The sequence below is a fragment of the Chaetodon auriga genome, chromosome 12 (assembly GCF_051107435.1).
Source record: "Chaetodon auriga isolate fChaAug3 chromosome 12, fChaAug3.hap1, whole genome shotgun sequence".
Lineage (NCBI taxonomy): Eukaryota > Metazoa > Chordata > Actinopteri > Chaetodontiformes > Chaetodontidae > Chaetodon > Chaetodon auriga.
The window spans coordinates 14,877,839-14,894,924 of record NC_135085.1 but is presented as its reverse complement, the minus strand read 5'-3'; the positions used below and the strand labels follow the sequence as shown (position 1 = coordinate 14,894,924).

The window sequence follows — 17,086 nt, the reverse complement described above, 5'->3', positions numbered from 1 at the left end:
CAAAACATACAAAGAAAGATGTTAGAGAGATGTAGTGAGCTTCTAATGTAGCCATTTGGGAACTACTTAATACACATCCATCTATGCAGAGTGTCAGTATTAGAAAGCATCTGATGTGCCAAAATATGAACAGGGTTAATTTATTAGGTCATGTTTGCTATTAAGGCCAATCCTTAAGGTTTTCCATGCATATGAGTCGAAGAGTTATGCTTCTAATAGACTGTAAAGGCAAAACTGGAGAGCACGATTGTGTTAGTTGCATTGTACACAGCATAATTTGCCAGGGCATCACAGCACCATACAGGAGGAGAGAGGCCCTGCGACCTCTCGCCATGACAACCATGTATGTTTGGCATGTTGACAAAACGAGGGGAACTGCGTCAGCGCGGCCACGGCAGCACATGAGCGCATCAGACAAAAGCATGCTGGACTGAAGGAGCAAAATTTAAATTTTCTGGAATAGATTTCCCCAGGCCTTGTGTAGCAAATTAGTTTGAGCCATATAATGTTTATTTAAGAGACTGGATATATCTAGGGAAAAAAAACAACACATTTTGCTAACTAAATCAGTCTACCCTCACTAGCATCATTCATAATATATTATAGCCATGGGTGTAATTCAATTTCCATTATTTTTTATCTGAGAGAGTCTACATTCAGTGTCTCTATTATAATTCATGTGTTTTAAAGACACTGGGACCCTAATATTAGGAGACTAAAAGTTTTCTCAGTCATTAGTGACCCACTGCAGTTGATGGTGTAATATGGAGATAACTCGGACATGGTAATGATCACTGCATTTGTGACTTGATGAATGCTCATCCTCAATGGGACAATGAGGTGGCGCATGTGAGTAATGCAGACATGAGATGAAGAGAGTAACTGATGAAAGTGCCATTGAGGTGGAATATGGTGAGGACTCTCAGTAAAAGGTATTTCAGCCATAAAAAACATAATGCCTTCGGGAAATAATTAATACTTCAGCTGAGTTCTGCATGAACACTGTGATCGACTGGTCATATTGTGCAAAAACACATGAAGAAAGGGCAGGGAGTTGAGAGAAAGCATCGTTCGCCAGGTTGTCCTCCTGCTATGCTTGCATAGCGTACTACACTGCACTACACTGATAAAAAAAAAAATTAAGAACATAATTAAAAAAAAAACATGTCCTGAACAGTACAAGCCGCTTCAACCAATCCAGTGCACCAAAAAACCTAATCCACCTTCACAGAGCAACGCCCACAGGACACTTAGACACACGTCATTTGGGAGTACACAAGATAAGAGCACCAATTATTAGCCCACAATTCAGGGGTTTATTACTTGGGCTGGGACAGTGAAGAAGGCAGTACAAACCAAACAGTGACACAAAGCGAACCTGTGGTCCTCTGTGACTCTGTGTGATATCCAGATTCCTACCTGTTTCACTCGTGGCCTCCCAGGAGAAAACTTCCTCTTGGTGATGGCTGGCTTTCCCATTCCAATCTTAGGGGTAAGTGGTATAAGTGTGGTGGTGGGTATTACACTGGTGTGGTCATCGAGCAAAGGTAGGATCTGGGTCTGGGGCGGTTCTCTGGGAGATGTCCCTCGACCCAGAGGGGAGGAGTGGGAAGGAGAGGAAACCATTTCTGCCAACCTTTCCACAGATGTCTTCAGTGGTTTCTCCTCTGAAGACAGGCTGGAAAGTAACAGATTAGGCTTGCTCTCTGCTGTAGTGTACATCTCCTCTGATGTACTGGAGGCTGAGGGCTTAACAGTCTCTACCAGGTTCCTGTGAAAAATACCCTCACTGCTCTCATTGCTGAGTTCTTTTGGAGCAGTTTCCAGGAAAGAAGCCCCGACTACATCCATGCTCGAAGGCTGGGGTAGTGAGACCTCCATTGGTTGGTCCGTGAAAGGTACTGATGCAGTACTTGGTTCTTTGGTGGTTGAGATGATGGCCTTAAAATCCTTTGTGCTCGGGTTGGCCGTGCCCTCTTCAGGGCAGGCCTCTGTCTTTGCTGGTTTGATTTGTACTGTAGTATCCTGTGTCTGTAGTGACTCCATAGAGAGCTGGGCTGGAAAAGACTCAGACTCCTGGCTGGGAGTCCCTGAAGATGCAGGACTCTCTGTAGATGTAAGTTGGGCTCTTGCTGCTGGTTTTGTTTCTGTAGGAGGAGAGTAAGAAGAAACAGATTCTGATATTTTTAGATCACACAAATTATGAGCAGACAAAAAGAGAGAAGTGAAAACAGTGATATGTTAATGAGTTTCAAGTGATCACCATCACTACAAAAACTATCATTAAGGTTCTAATATAGCCACCTCTCTCTGTCTGTAGTCACCACTCTGTAGTTCTACTCAATGCCCCGCCCACAGCACTATCTGATTGGTTACACATTGTGAGTAATAGCCTGTGTCAACACTGAAGGGTACTAAGCCACAGACGGAGCTGCTCCAGCGAGCGAGTGGAGCTGTGTGTTAAAGGGAAGGTGGCAGATACTGCTGAAGTTGCAATAAAAATCACAATCTTATGATCTGTTTCTATGATAACAAGCATGCAGAGTTTCTGGGTTTCTTTTCAGCCTTTTCACTGCAACTCTGCATCAAGACTCAGGGAATTATTACTTTAAAAATTAACAATGGTTGAAAAACTGGAACTAAACCGTGGTTGACACATGCATGCCGAAGCGGGACCAGATTCAGGACCAAATAATTGGGCTATGTGTACAAACCTGGTTTGAATTCTGTTGGGGTTTTATTGACAGAAGGTTCAGTAACCTGCCTCTCGACAACGTCTGCTCCCACTGAGACTTCTAAAAGAGAGGAGAGTCTCATCAGAAACATTGCATACAATAAAAACTTTGATTTGTTGTTTATAGAGAAAAGTGAGTCTGGAGACATTGTGAATGCATCATGATGAATTAGAGAGGGAATAAAAGAAAGTTGGAAATAATGTGCTTGGATGCCCAGCAGTCAAACTGAGAGAAAAGAGATTGTGCTACTTGCACTGATTCGACCCACCCTTATTTAAAATCTAATAGTAAAACAAACAAGACTATACTATGATGCAAATCCAGATATCATGAACACTGTCCTCCCTTTATTAAAAATCCCTCAGCATTTTTTCTATGAAATGAACACAGATGATAATTCTTTATAACCTCTAATATAACACATTAAAACCTTGTGTTGCAGATCACCAATTATCTTTTGAGCCAAAAAAGGGAAAAAACATATATGGTTCAATATTAGCGTAAGAAGAAAACAAAAAAAGTAGAAATGTAGAAATTACATATGGATGAAACACCAACTTCACTGCTCGGATTTAATGAACTGTTGCATTGGCCTTGAAAAGGATGTGACAGAGGCGTTACTTAAAAGGGGTAGCTTCAGAGTAACAAGCAGTCCCAGTGCACAAAAAGACAGTGAGACAACCCTTTATCACAGGCTAGATTTTACCATTAATCTAGTGTATCCTTCCCTCTCTCGCCACTTGGTTTTGCAGTGTCTCCTATCCTGTCTCTCCAATTGGTTTCGTATTTAAGGCATCAGTGCATTTGACTAGTCCGGTATGAATAGAACTAGTCATTCCTGGCTATCAGGCATCCACACATCGAGCCAATATTCTGCCAGACAGCCTCTGAACGTACAGATAGCCTAGTCTTAACGAGGTGCCCACCATTTCAATCCACAAGTTCCCATGTCACACTGATCCTGACACACACATGCACCTGCTAAGCATCTCTGCCAGGGAAGGGAGTAACCATGACAACCAACATCCCAGGGTCTGTGTGCTCTGGGCTCATGACTGTGCAGCTTGCAGGTGCTCATCCGGTGCCGATGCCAGAAAGTCAATTAGGAGATGGGCCTCCAACCATCTCAAGCCTTCAACTATTGACCAAGCTGAACACTCATTCTCTTTCATATTAACACCCTGCTTCCTATATCTCCTACAGTGAATAAGGTGATGGTTGAGATAAATACACAGCTTTGATTAATACAGCAGAGGCCTAAAGCCAAGTCTAAGTTGCAGTCACAGAATGGATCTAACAACATCTGTCAGTTGAGTCACGGTAAGCCTGCTGTTAAACACAGAGTGGTGGAGAATCCTGGCAGGTGATGAGCTGCTCTGGTTAATGACTTCAATTACATTACATTGTACGGGAGGTAGGCAACATTTACATTTTCTCCTCTCAATTGGTGCAGGATTAGAAGGCACGCTGCAATAAATAAATAAATGAATGAATAAATGAAAATCCTAACTGTCTAATTCAACAAGCTTCAACCCAAATGCAAACCATATTTTCAGCATTATGACAAATGTCTTGAAAAAATAGGTAAAGCTTGAATCTTATTTTGGGGTGCTTAACATGAACCACCTTAAGCTCCTCAAAACACATATCTCATGTATGCCTGTCTTTAAAACCACAGTGGGAGAAGCATTGCCTTTCCTGCTATATCCGATGATGAAGCACTTACATGAACACAGGAAAAAGCTAGTAAAATAAGAGCACATGTGTACAGTGAGCAGAGCAAGCAAGCTGTGTGAGTAGCCATGAATGAGCCAGCGTAGCTCCAAGCCAGGTTTGCAGACATGGGATCTAATATCATCACCATCGTGCAACTCCTATCCATTCTCTGCTGCCAGTGGAGTCTGCTGTCTAGACAGAGTGGGCAGCACAGCTACCACTGGCAACCACAGCTCACCGATAATTTCCCTGATACTCCACTCCACTGCTGCCAGAACTCAGATGGTCCAGAGAGGAGATGCAGCCCTGAGCTTCATACAAGCAGATACCAGCAAATTTTCATCACATCCAAGTTTCCATATTGGTTCTGGCTTGAAAACAATGTGGCCATTTCCATAAATGTCACTGTAGATCAGGTATATCCTATTTAGTTAGTCTCTTAGGGTATAAAAGGAACCACAATTAAAATAACACAGTTCTTCTGTTCTGCTCCAGGTCTATGAATTCCTTGAATCCAATGGCCCTAACTTACAGCCTGTATCCCACTGAAGCCCCTTTTCAACTGACACAGATTGCTGTCTTTTGATTTGTATCACACACCTGTTGCTGGCAACAGGATTTCTGATTCTGAAGAAATTCTGCTTAAAATCATATGTGTTTATGGGCCCTATTTTCCCATGTTTTTGTGTCTAACTGACTGATGGGGACAACAATTTTTGAAATTGATCCAGCATTGAGCAAGAGCTCTACAGCTGGCACCCACTAAACGGGCTGCAATGTAATCCCTGCAGGCCTTTGCGTACTGTCAATGCACGTCTACTAAACATGTTTGTTTTTGCCACTGACAGGCTCAGATTGCTATCGTAAGTGTCTGACAACATTATGGAAAGGATCCCTACTGAGGTAGACCTTCTTGTTTAACCAGAAACAGCCGTTATATTGCTCTCGCCAAAACCACCAGACTCCATTTACAGAAACAGTAATTTCATCATCGTAAAAAACATTCGATTCAAACTCGACAGACACAAACTAAAACTCACCAAAACCTTCGTCTTTCCACTGTTCCACCACCAACTCTGCTTTGGTCAAAATAAACCATTTATTCATCGAAGTAGATGTGAAAATATCGTGAGAGGAGGGAGAGGGAGGGCAGACATCAAAGAAGCAGTGGGGGAAAACAGCGTGTAGAGTCAGAATATTTTCACATCTAACTCCGGAATTACTCTCACTGGATATTACGGCCAGAGAGATTTAAATATGTAAGATATTTTCCCAGTAAAAAATGGTAATTACCAGATAATGAAAACCTGGCTGGCAAGCATGCACAAAACAGCACGACAGACATCAGACGTGGTCACAGTGCGTCAGCAAACTCTCGCTCCGTTAAGAGGTATTAACAGGCTGACTGTAAGTCAAATGCAAAGTTGATTTACATTAAGTAGAAGCAGCCAACTCAAGCACCAATCTCTTAGCCTTGCACTTAGGTAAAACTTAAAAAAAAGCAAATGCTCTCAAGTATCAGCCTCATTCACACAGACTGGCAGCACATACTACCTCCCCAGGAGACAGGAGGGAGAAACAAAGTCCTTCTAATTTTCAAAACACAGAGTTACAAAGACAATGGAGTCGCTTTAATCTGTCACTAGTAGGACACCATCTGGTGATTGGAGAGTCCTCTAAAAGAGGGAGTGCTTCTCTCTGGTCTTAGTCCAAACAACTCCCAATGCCTTCATCTGCAACAAATGCGACTTTCAAAACTTCATCAGCGCTGACACTAGAGCCCAATTTCGTGTTGCATGGCCAAAACTTTCAACTGCTTCTACATGGCTAGAGGCTGAATGAATGAACCCTGAACTACAAAGTTTCTCTTTCATTTTCCTTTTCATTAAATCAAGATATGATTAATATGCTGATAAAACAGACTAGATTCTCAGGAGGGACTCTTTAGCATAGAGGAATATAAAGACTTCAAGATAACACAAGGCGAGAGATCAGAGCAGTTTTTTTCTCATGTATAATCTAACTTTTTTGGAACAAAGACCCACCAGGCTTCTGGGCTGACGTGGCCAGCTTCTCCTCCTGGACGGTAGCCTGAACAGGCTCTGGATCTGAGTGCAATGGAACAGTGAGTAATTCCGGTTTGGGGTCATTGTGCATTTCAGGAGGCAGCTGAGTGCCAGGTTCTAGGTCCGTGTGCTTTTTAGCCAGCTGTAGGCCAGTCTCAGAGTCTGTGTGCATGGAGGCTGGCTGAGGACTGAGCTCTGGGCCGGTGTCCATATCCTCTGCCTGTAGCGCCTGCTCTGCAGCAGGAGACCTGCAGTTGGAACAAACATAGTCCTCTCTGGGGTGGATTTCTGCTTGGCCTGAGTTCTGACGCTCACACTCCAGGTGTAGCCATCTGAAAGGAGTGCAAAGGAATTTTAAGGGATTGTTTGACAGGGAGTTCTGTGAAATCCTAAAATGTATTTATTACTGTGGTTTTCCAAGTGTTTTCTTAATGTTACCAGGGAACATTAATTCCCAAAACAAAAGATAAGAGTAATGAATTGAAGTACTTGAAAAACAATATTCCTTACCTCTTACAAGTATGGCAGAAGAGTAAGTCTTTGTGATGCTCAGGGTCCAGGATGCAAGCACACATAGGACAGCACAGAGCAGGGTCCTGATTTTGGACGCAGTTCTCACACAGCAGGCTGGTGTGGTGCCATTGCCTGCTGGTTCGCGTTCCACATTGGATGCATACTCTGCAGTTCTGAGGACCAAAGTGAGCCTTTTTAGTGACATGGTGACACTGAAAACCATTCAGACCCAATGCAGTACGAATACAGTGTTTCTGGTATACAGATTTGGTACTTAAGTCACAGAACAGGAAACAAGCATGAAACCTGCCCAGGCACACAGCGACTGTGCCTATTTTTAAGACCATGAATCTTATCCAGCAAAACGTATGAGGGAGAGCTGGGGAATAAAAAATAACATCAATAATTTTGGGTCTTGATGAAATGGATTTACAAGGTAATTTTCAGATCCAAAGGATCATTTAGACTAACCGATTTTTAGTAAATGCTATCAGGGTTAAACATAATAGCACAAACATTCTATGATTGAAAATTATCAATACAATTAAAATCTTTTTTAGATGAAAAAGGACTAAAACCTTTAAAACGATGGCATCAAACTAATCAGGTTTGGCCTACGTGGTGCGACATACTGCGAGCCTTTGTCTCCCATTCCATTCCAAACAGGCTGGTTGTTTGATCTACGGTACTGCTCTTTGCAGCTTTCTGAATATCATCGATCTGCAGAGCCGGAGAGCCCCCAGAGTTCTAGACACAGCAGTTCCAGAACCACAGTTTTAGATGCGCGCATGTGCAACCAGTTTTTTTCTCTTTACTATTGTTCCCAAATCATGATTCATTCAAACTCGATACCGCACTTCCTTGGGTCCTCAGCAATACTACACCCACCAGGTATGACGTCAACTGGATGAACGGTTGCCCAGAAAATCGTAGGATGTACATACATATATACAGCACAGAGATTCCTTCCATTTTAGTTTGATATTCGCATTGACAGCATGCACTAGCAAGCAGAGCTGCTTTGGGTTAAATGTGGTCATTTGGCATCTCTTTCAGCAGCATGCCTCTGAGGTGCTACTGTTCATTTATAATAAGTGTTTGGACTTCGGTATTTTGTTCAAGCTGGGAATGAAGAGAGGCTACACACATTTTGACAAAACCTTCATGCCACAAATGTACAAACACTCCTTTTCACATACATAACATCACAAGTTTAAGTATAAAATATATTAAAAGGGGAGAGTATTTACTTAACCCATATTTTGTTAACTTACTCAGCTTTCAAACATAATTAAATAGGTTATGAATTTTCAATGTAGTGCTACTTTAGGCTACCATGCAGCTGTATTATGAATGTAAAAATTGCAAAAACCATTGGGATCTGGGAAAAAAAGTCGATGGACATCATTATAATAACTTGTGAAATTGTGATGACATTATTTTTAAGACTGCAGAAAATAATGATGGTAATTCCCAATAGTCTTATTTTCCACAAGACACAGTCTTAAAGCTTGCTCATGAAAAGTGTACCAGCACTTTCTTTCTCTTTCTCTCTGGCTTTGGTACTTAGGAGACTCGCTCGCCACTCAGCTTGAGTGAGCTCGGGGCTCATACATGTTAGACAACATTATGAGGAACATGACAGAGCACTGAAACTGGAACAAGGACTTATTTTTCATTGACCTCTACTTCTGTAAGGTAATTAAACTCAGAACAAAGCTGCCATGTGAGCGGGAACAGCAGTTGGTGGCAAGCGCACAGAGGCAAGTGGCAAAGATGTGGGTGGGTTGTGTTCCTCCTGTGCTGAGTCAGATAGAGAAGCCAAGTGTGGAGACCTTTCATCACCTGCTGGCTCTCTTGCCATGGCCTCATCCGACCGCTGCAGAAAATTGCGTGGTGTGTTACCCAGCTGCCTGAGTGACAAGCATGCCTTTCACACTGCTGGAGGATGAAGGGCGGGGCCACACCAAGGAATGCATGTACTTAACATGCGCATGCGTGCATACACACGCGCGTATACACTGTGCTGTCTTAAGACACTGAGGCTGAAGTGAAACCTTTAAATGATCAGCCAATGTGAGTCATTCTTTTAAGCACAACAAGCGCACATTCAAATCGTCAAAGTTCATCCATGTTCTCATGGGTGAGAGACATTTTACTCTGTGTCAGAGCAAAGATTCACATCTTGAATACGTTTCCATTTAATATTATCGTCCTCACACAGTTGGATTTTGTGTTGCAATTCTCTGGCAAATTACACTGACGGAAAAGATCCAGGCATCATGTACAATAGGTTGACACTTCAGCCTAAAACCTACCTGACATCTCCATCCGTTGGTGGGAAGAGAGTCCATAGCAGGTTGCAGACAGAAGGTATGGTAGCCTTTGTCACACATGTCACACACCAGCATTTTAGTGTCCTCTCCTGGGTTCCTACAAGGAGACAGAGAAACAGTTGTATGAAATGGGACAGCAGAGGACTTTGACATCCTACACATAAACAGCAACAAGCTAAGCTGGATTTTATATACAGCAGTCACATGGATGATCACAGTCACCATAGTTCTTCCTCTTCTTGGAACTGTCACTTTTAGGAGGTTTCCTGAACAAAGCGTTTTTTACATCACACTCTAGTTCTCAGTCGAGCACTTGCTTCCCTTTGAGCTTCCAAGCCAAAAGCACATCAAGTGTATTCACTGAGACTTTTGCATCCTTTGTTTGAACTGATCTGTAGTTTCTATTCTATTGGAGCTCAGTTTTACTGTAAATATCAATTCCATTTCTTATCATTATATGAATGAGTACATGCATGAATCAGAACAGAGGACCAGCCTTTTATTCCCACAACTATTTGCTTTCTGTTCTTACTTTTCAGAGAAATGTAGGAAGAATTATTTGTTTTGTTTTAGTGTCCGTCTTGCCAACATTTCAAAACTGTACTTCTAAACACCCCCAAAAATGCAATAGTAATTCACAATACAAACCTTACTTTTGCTGGACCCGGATTAGCTGACACTGTCCCTTACTGACTGACTATCTACAGTTAATAAAGGCAAGATGAGGCCTGCAGCACTGTGTAGGCAAGCACATTCAATGACTCATCATGTCAAATCCAATGCCAGAGCGATAACTTCTGGAGAATATTAAGAGGGCTTGTTATACTAGTAAGGATTTATTGTTTTCTATCAGTACTTTCTTTACCTCTACTATGAACTAGTATATTCTTTTGACCTCACATGGCCAGCAGTGTAATGTTTTAATATTCGCTAAAGGTGGCAAACATAGCTTGTTTACAGAATGAATACAGGGATGACAGATTACTGTGCATAAGGATGGCAACTGCAATATTCTAGTGCCATGGTTTATCACAAACGAAGTCATGTTTGCTCCTGCAGAATGTTAGTATGCTAAACTATTGTCCCAGCTGATATACAGTAGCTCAGGGCGTGTAGCTGTGTGTCAGGGTGTGTGGGGGTGCTACATGTGTAATTGTGGGGTTGGTAATGTGTAAGGCTGAAGAATTGGTTGAAAAAGACAACATGACTTGACTGTAAATACACAAATAGCCTTTTCTTATGCAACATTATATGTATTTGAGTTATTTTGACTTCTATGAATGCAAGTAAGATTGGTATAACATCCACTCAAGCTATGCCATCCAAAGGTAATGATTAAAGGGTTTGTGGAGGATGTCAGCGGTTAACACACACACACACACACACACACACACACACACACACACACACACACACACACACACAGCTAACAGCTTCACTAGCTTTGAGTTTGAGGTAAAAAACTGAGCATGTTAAATGAAGCTCTGTGTGGGACAATTTCCTTTAGAAAGGCAACAACGTCAAATGTAAATCGTGTGATCAATTCTTGAGTTTAGTCATAGTACAGGCACCATGGTGTACCACATTAAGAACAAGCACCCGGCAACTGTGTCAGAGGATGGCTCACAGTCAAAGATCATGTTGCTGCTAGCTGGCGGGAGAAAATGTGAGGCACACCGGTTCAAGCTGAGCTAATATGCTGCCAATCAGTGTGGTAGAGGGCGAGCGATTCAAAGAGCTAGTTTGGTACCTGGAGTCTGAGTACATTATGCCATTGAGAGGTACTTTGACTAAATACAGTGGAAAAACACTTTGAGGAGAGGAAGGATAAGCTAAAAGTCAAGCAAGCAAGGGCAGACAAGCTAGCTCTGACCACCGACTGCTGGACAGCTCTCATTAACAAAAGCTACATCCCAGCTACCTGTCACTTCATCAGCGCTGACTCAGAGATGCAATCCAGTAGCACACTGGACAGCAGCTCAGAAATTAACCGGTTAGTTTCCGGTTAATGGGCATCAGGCTAATGAAAGCCAAATTAACTGAAACTGACAACCCAAGACAAACCTTAACAATCTAAAGGAATCAGAAAAATTGGAGCCAGTCTAAACTCCAATGCCATTCATCACAGTTTGTGACAATACACTACTCATCTTGAAAAATACTATGCTATGCCTATAACATGATGCTAGGATTTCTGTGCAAATAAAGAATTGAAAGCTCGATGGACAGTGTTCAACTAAGGCAAACAGGCCTGGCTGCCAGCAGAGCTCCTGCACTGTTTAAATAGGGTCAGAAGTTACACGACTGAGCTTGAGGGTACAACATCCAGTTAGCTCCTCACAAACCACAGAGGTAAACAAACCAGCAGTAAGCACCATGGCTGGTAGCTATAGAGAAAAATAGTAAGAAGAAAAGTGAGAGAAAAGCTAGAGAGGGCAAAAACATTCAGCCTGAGATACATTATTTAGGTGGGTGGAAAGGTGACTCACTTGCATGTCTGGCAGATTTTGCACTCGGGGCACTGCCAACCTGCCCTCCTTAGAGGGGTCACGGCCATGTCCAGGCATATCCCATGGTAATGCTGACCACAGCTGGTGCAGAAGAGCTGGTCCAGTAGGTCCCCTGGGCTATCACATAGCGCGCAATTTACATCATCTACAACTACAGGAAGGACAATTAAAGAAACAGTGAGTTAAATCAAGAAAATAAGAGAGAAACTTGCATTTCAGACATACAGCTGACATAAAGTCAAATACTTATGTAAATTTTTTTAATGTAGCTTCTAGATATGATGTATCCAATTCTACTCAACTTACATTTGTGAATGGCCAATTCAGCGTGTTCTGTGCAGAGGAGTGAAAGACTCCTGATATCCTGAAAGGTCCCAGCTGCCCCCGCACAGGGGTAATGGTAGAGTTGAGCACATCCTTCAGCACAGCACTTAATGGATGCTCCAAGGCGCTTACAGTATGCACAGTGCTGCAAAAAGAGAGAGAGAGAGAGATCATTATTATCTATATGTGCAAAATGTTAATAAACTCCATGAACAGCAAAGGAAACAAGAAACATGTCCATAACATTTTTTATGACTGACTTAGCTGATGTTAAGAAAATGTTTTATCCTTTAATGTCTCTGCAAAAATGGTCATCACGTTTCTCAGCTTAGGATCAAGACCCCTGTTTAAATCCCTGTTTTAGCCTCCCGATGATCAAATTCATGACAGAGCCTCACCCATTCCCTATTTCTCTCTCTTCTATGAGTGCGCACTAATAGCCACTCTGGAGATCAAGTGGAAGACTTGCTGATGGGCTGCAAATGCAATCGGAGAGCTGTGAGCTGTGCTACTGCTAACACTGGGAGCTAAGCTGCCATGAGAGCTCAGCCCCATTGAGTGGCGTGACCTTTTCCATTTCACAGCTGAGAGACCCACGCTGCCGGGCCGACCTTTACCAGCCAGTCTGATCCATCAGCTTTGCCGTGCCTCACTGAAGCAGTCCCTCCCTGCTGCCCCAACACATTAAGATGGTGTTAACACCTATTAGTCCACGGATGTTCTCCCCTGACTCACCTTTGTGCTCCCTGAGTCAATGGCTCTGTCCACATTAAGCAGAGATTGTCCCTCGCCCTCACAAACACCTTCGGACCACAAGGCACAACTCTGATGTGCCCAGCATTGCCCTGAAATTTCAAGACATATAAGGAGGTGATGATGATGAAAGGTTAGATTCAAATAATGTTAATTCTCCATTAAAAAAAGGGAACAATGTTTGGTAGAAAGGAGTACAAATGTTTAGTCTATTGATCTTACCTGACTCAAAGAGAGACTGGACGTTAAGATCTTGTGGAAGGCCGACATGAGAAAGCTCATCCCAAAATCGACTGGCTGGGTCAGGTTCTTCCTCGCAGTTTTCAGACCCACTGGAACAAAGGAAGAGGTTTGCAGAGAAAGCAGGTCAGCACAGTTTTTTTTTTTTTTTTCTTTTTAAGAGGACAGCTAGAAGATATGCAGGAGAACGACAGACTGAATCAATTTAGGAATGAATCGAGAGTAGAGACATAAAGGTAGAGGACGATGTGCAGTTTTTACAAAAGCAGAGAGATGAAGACAGAGAGAATGAGCTGGGGGAAAAATGTTAGAGAGCAAATAAAAGCTGTGTGGGGGAGGAGGGAGAGGAGGAGGAGGAGGAAGAGGGCCATCTTGTTTGGTGTGTGCACAAGAGGCTGGCTGTTCTGTCTCATAAAATCTGTTGAAAAGGATGCGTTTCCCCGAGTCCCTGGCTTGAACTAGTGAGCTGCATAGCATGCGGAAAATGTGGAGAGGGAGCATTAGCATTTAAAAAGGACCTAAGTTCCAGTAAACAAACCAACGGCCAAAATCAAGAGACTGGTTTCTGGAAGCATGATGGCACACTCATGACAAACAGCCTTGACAACTTATTGTTTACAGCCAAAGTTTCATTACCAATTATGAAATGATCTTTTCCCCCCTCCTCACATTTCACAGTTTTCCCATCTGTCCACCGCCTCTGCTTCTCTTACAAATCAATATACAATTTCTCCTCCTGCCCTGTGCTTTCTTCTGTGCCTCTGTGTGGCACAACCGAGGACTGGCCCCAATGACCAATCACACGGCAACAACACAACAGCTACTGGTTGGCTTGGCTTTCTGCCAGACCCATACTGCTTCCCACTGCCCATTACGTCACTGGCAGCCCGGAGAGACACCCAACTGGTTCCAAAGGACCGAAACAAATTAGGCAGCTGTCCAAAAGAGTCCAAGGAGGGTCCTTTGTTGGCACAGGGTGCAAATATGTGAGTGCTATCACACTCACACATACACACACCTGGGGACACTAACTGCTAAGGCAAAGTGATAATTTAGCCTTCAAATGTAGAATGACAACACAACCTGCTCTCTGAGAGAGGCCCTTTAGCCTGTGAGGTTTGTGTGTTAGTTTTGTGTGCATGCTCCTTTGTGTGTATGAGTAAATGTCATTGTAGTGAGGTCATTAGCAGATTTTTGTTTGTTGCAGCTGATTAACCTTCTAGAGGGTCTCATCACAGATGACTCTACTGTCCTGACCGACACTGACAGCCAAACCAGTTGTGACACCACTGTCAGCCAAGCCTACTTACTTTGTCTTTTCCCTCTGTCCTGAGGTGGTCTCTTCGGCCATTTTTGGCTGAGTGGTTTTATCACCATCACTGCTATCGCTCGTCGAACCTCCTCCAACCTTGTGGCTGAAGAGTGCTTCAAGCTGAGGTGTGGTACTGAATACTTGCAGATCCCCCTGACCCAGCAGGCTGCGGCCACCGCAATAACAGAAGGCACAGAGACGCTCACTGAAACAAAGAAAATGGGTGGTAGGGGGTGTTTAATTATATATACCTACTGTGACTTAATACAGTGCCACGCATGTCACCATGAATTAAGGCCTCCTTCTTCTGGTGAGGGGACTGTCTGTGCAGCACCATTATGTGTTTATACATATAAACACATAATGGCTACATGTGGCGGGCACACACTGTCTACACACACACATCCACTTAAAAAACCAACCACTTGTGAAATCCACACGGAATAGACTCAGCAAGCCAGACCCATTCTAACATGCACCTTAACCTGTAACCTGGAGTGTAATAGTAGGGAAATGTTTTCAGATTAGTTACAGTTTTTGATTTTGAGGTCACAATTAAATTTTTGATACAGTGCTTTTATCGTACATTTTATAAACACTATACAGCTTTGCTTTTAACAACATTTTAACCACACCAAGCAGTTCATTATGTGTGATTTTCCTACATGAAGTTGAACACAGAAAGCATCACCTTATAAGAATAACTGGACATGGAACTGTTGCAGATTCCATGTGAGAACGGCTTTTTAGAGACAGAGCGGTAAAGACACAAAAAGAGAGTGGCTAAAAGCTGGAAAGTTGAGAAATAACATAGGCGGTAAATATTTATCACATTTTTAAGGGATGAGATGGCCTTGTTAATAAGATCCCAGGAGATGCCGCTGGTCTGCCCTCCATCACTAACATCGATAGCAGAGACAGGCCAGGAGATTGATTACAACCTTTAACAGAGTGGCACCTGGGAGGAGAGGGCTGCCTCTACCAGCTGATGACACCGTTTCATTTCATCCATGCGTGTGTACACAACAAGGCAAACGGCACGTCACATTGCTGGATACAAATGCACAATTGCATACTAATTCTAGTATATGTACACATTCATATAAATACTTTTTTTAAAAAGTAGACAAGGATCTTTATCTCGCAAACAGTTATGGCTCAGGGGAAGTTTGGTGTTTCTAACCTGCTTTTGACTTCCCTACTCGCTGGGACAGATGGTCCTGCTGAATTCTCAGCTGGAGGGCTCTGGGCCAGAGGGGAAGAGGGGTTGTCCTCCTCTGGCACCTCAGTGGTCACCTCTTCCACAGTTTCCACTGGCTGGATTGGCGTTTCTGATGGTAACAAAAAAAGAAAAAACGATCAGTTATTTAAGTAAGAAATGAGTAAGCATTAATCCCTTCAGAGCATCTGCAAGCAGTGCATCCCATTCAATGTTGGCCTCTATGCTATTAGCTGCTCTTCAATCCGTTGCCAATTATGACTGTAAAATCAGCATGCAGCCTCAAACAGATACAAGCTGTCACAGGGCAGGTTGATTGCATTCTCGTCAGTTTCCTTCAGGTCAAAAACACAGCCTTTATTATTGAGATGGATGGTAAAATATGGGGACCATATGCTCAAGCACTGATTACAGTAAACCCACTGGGAACATCAAGCTCTTGTACAGAATAGTAATAACAATGAAGGCAGAGAAAAAACAAGAATCAAGGCATGCCAAAGTGTCTTAAAAAATGGAGTTTACTATTAATGGGGAATATTTTGCCTGAAATACAACTACACCCAATTTTGTTACCATCAGCACCATGAGTGCTTTTGATCTAAATTACAAAAAAAGGCTCAATTCACTGTGCTAATCATACAAAACAACTCCCAGACGTACCTCTCACTGAGACTTTGGGCCATGCAAAATTTTTATTAACATTTCATTGAGATGTAATTAGGCTAATACTGCAATGATTCAGTGTCATCCAATGGAATTACACAAGGACAAATTCAAGCTCATTACCTCCTAATAACTGAACGCACCTGTGAAAGACTTCTTACAGTCTTGGGATATGACAGACGTGTCGGAAATTGTGCATCACCTTTGTTTTTGCTTGTTTTTTTGATTAGAACTTAATATTTAACAATAACTTTGTTATTTTGATAAGCATGTACTATGTCACTATGCTACATTTTTCAAGGTAAATGTGTTTAAGTATGGGATTTGTGATCATTTTAAATACATTGTAAATATGTAAACGCTTTTAAAAGTGCTTTGCATAAAATATTTACATTTTACATATAAAATTATAATGTACAAGTGACACAAATCAAGGATTATATAGACAAGATTAGCACATGGTTTTAAACCCATGTCTTGGCTTTTTCAATATACATACATACTCTGCTTGACCTCAGATGCACACTTCGCTTTAGGGTTGAGACTGTATAGAAATTGTACATTTAAATTTAACAAACACCTGGAGGCAGAGAGAGCCACTGAGGGAACCACTGGGATGTTAGTGGACATGGGTGTAGACTGAAAAGGCGAAACTCAAGTCCACGGTCTATTCTTTTGAAATAAAAATAACAGCAATGG

General features: G+C 42.4%; 1 protein-coding gene across 7 annotated transcripts in view; it reads right to left on the bottom strand.

Moving 5' to 3' along the window:
- kmt2cb (lysine (K)-specific methyltransferase 2Cb) overlaps positions 1 to 17,086 on the bottom strand; it is a 67,433-nt gene that overhangs the window by 33,499 nt on the left and 16,848 nt on the right. For all 7 annotated transcript variants that reach the window (XM_076745485.1, XM_076745486.1, XM_076745488.1 and 4 more), the window contains 11 exons: positions 15,689 to 15,836; positions 14,504 to 14,710; positions 13,176 to 13,285; positions 12,936 to 13,045; positions 12,183 to 12,345; positions 11,856 to 12,027; positions 9,349 to 9,463; positions 7,028 to 7,203; positions 6,497 to 6,849; positions 2,715 to 2,795; positions 1,420 to 2,147 (listed from right to left, as the gene is read on the bottom strand). In XM_076745485.1, coding sequence (XP_076601600.1) covers positions 1,420 to 2,147; positions 2,715 to 2,795; positions 6,497 to 6,849; positions 7,028 to 7,203; positions 9,349 to 9,463; positions 11,856 to 12,027; positions 12,183 to 12,345; positions 12,936 to 13,045; positions 13,176 to 13,285; positions 14,504 to 14,710; positions 15,689 to 15,836 — 2,363 coding nt within the window. The remainder of the gene's footprint in view (positions 1 to 1,419; positions 2,148 to 2,714; positions 2,796 to 6,496; positions 6,850 to 7,027; positions 7,204 to 9,348; positions 9,464 to 11,855; positions 12,028 to 12,182; positions 12,346 to 12,935; positions 13,046 to 13,175; positions 13,286 to 14,503; positions 14,711 to 15,688; positions 15,837 to 17,086) is intronic.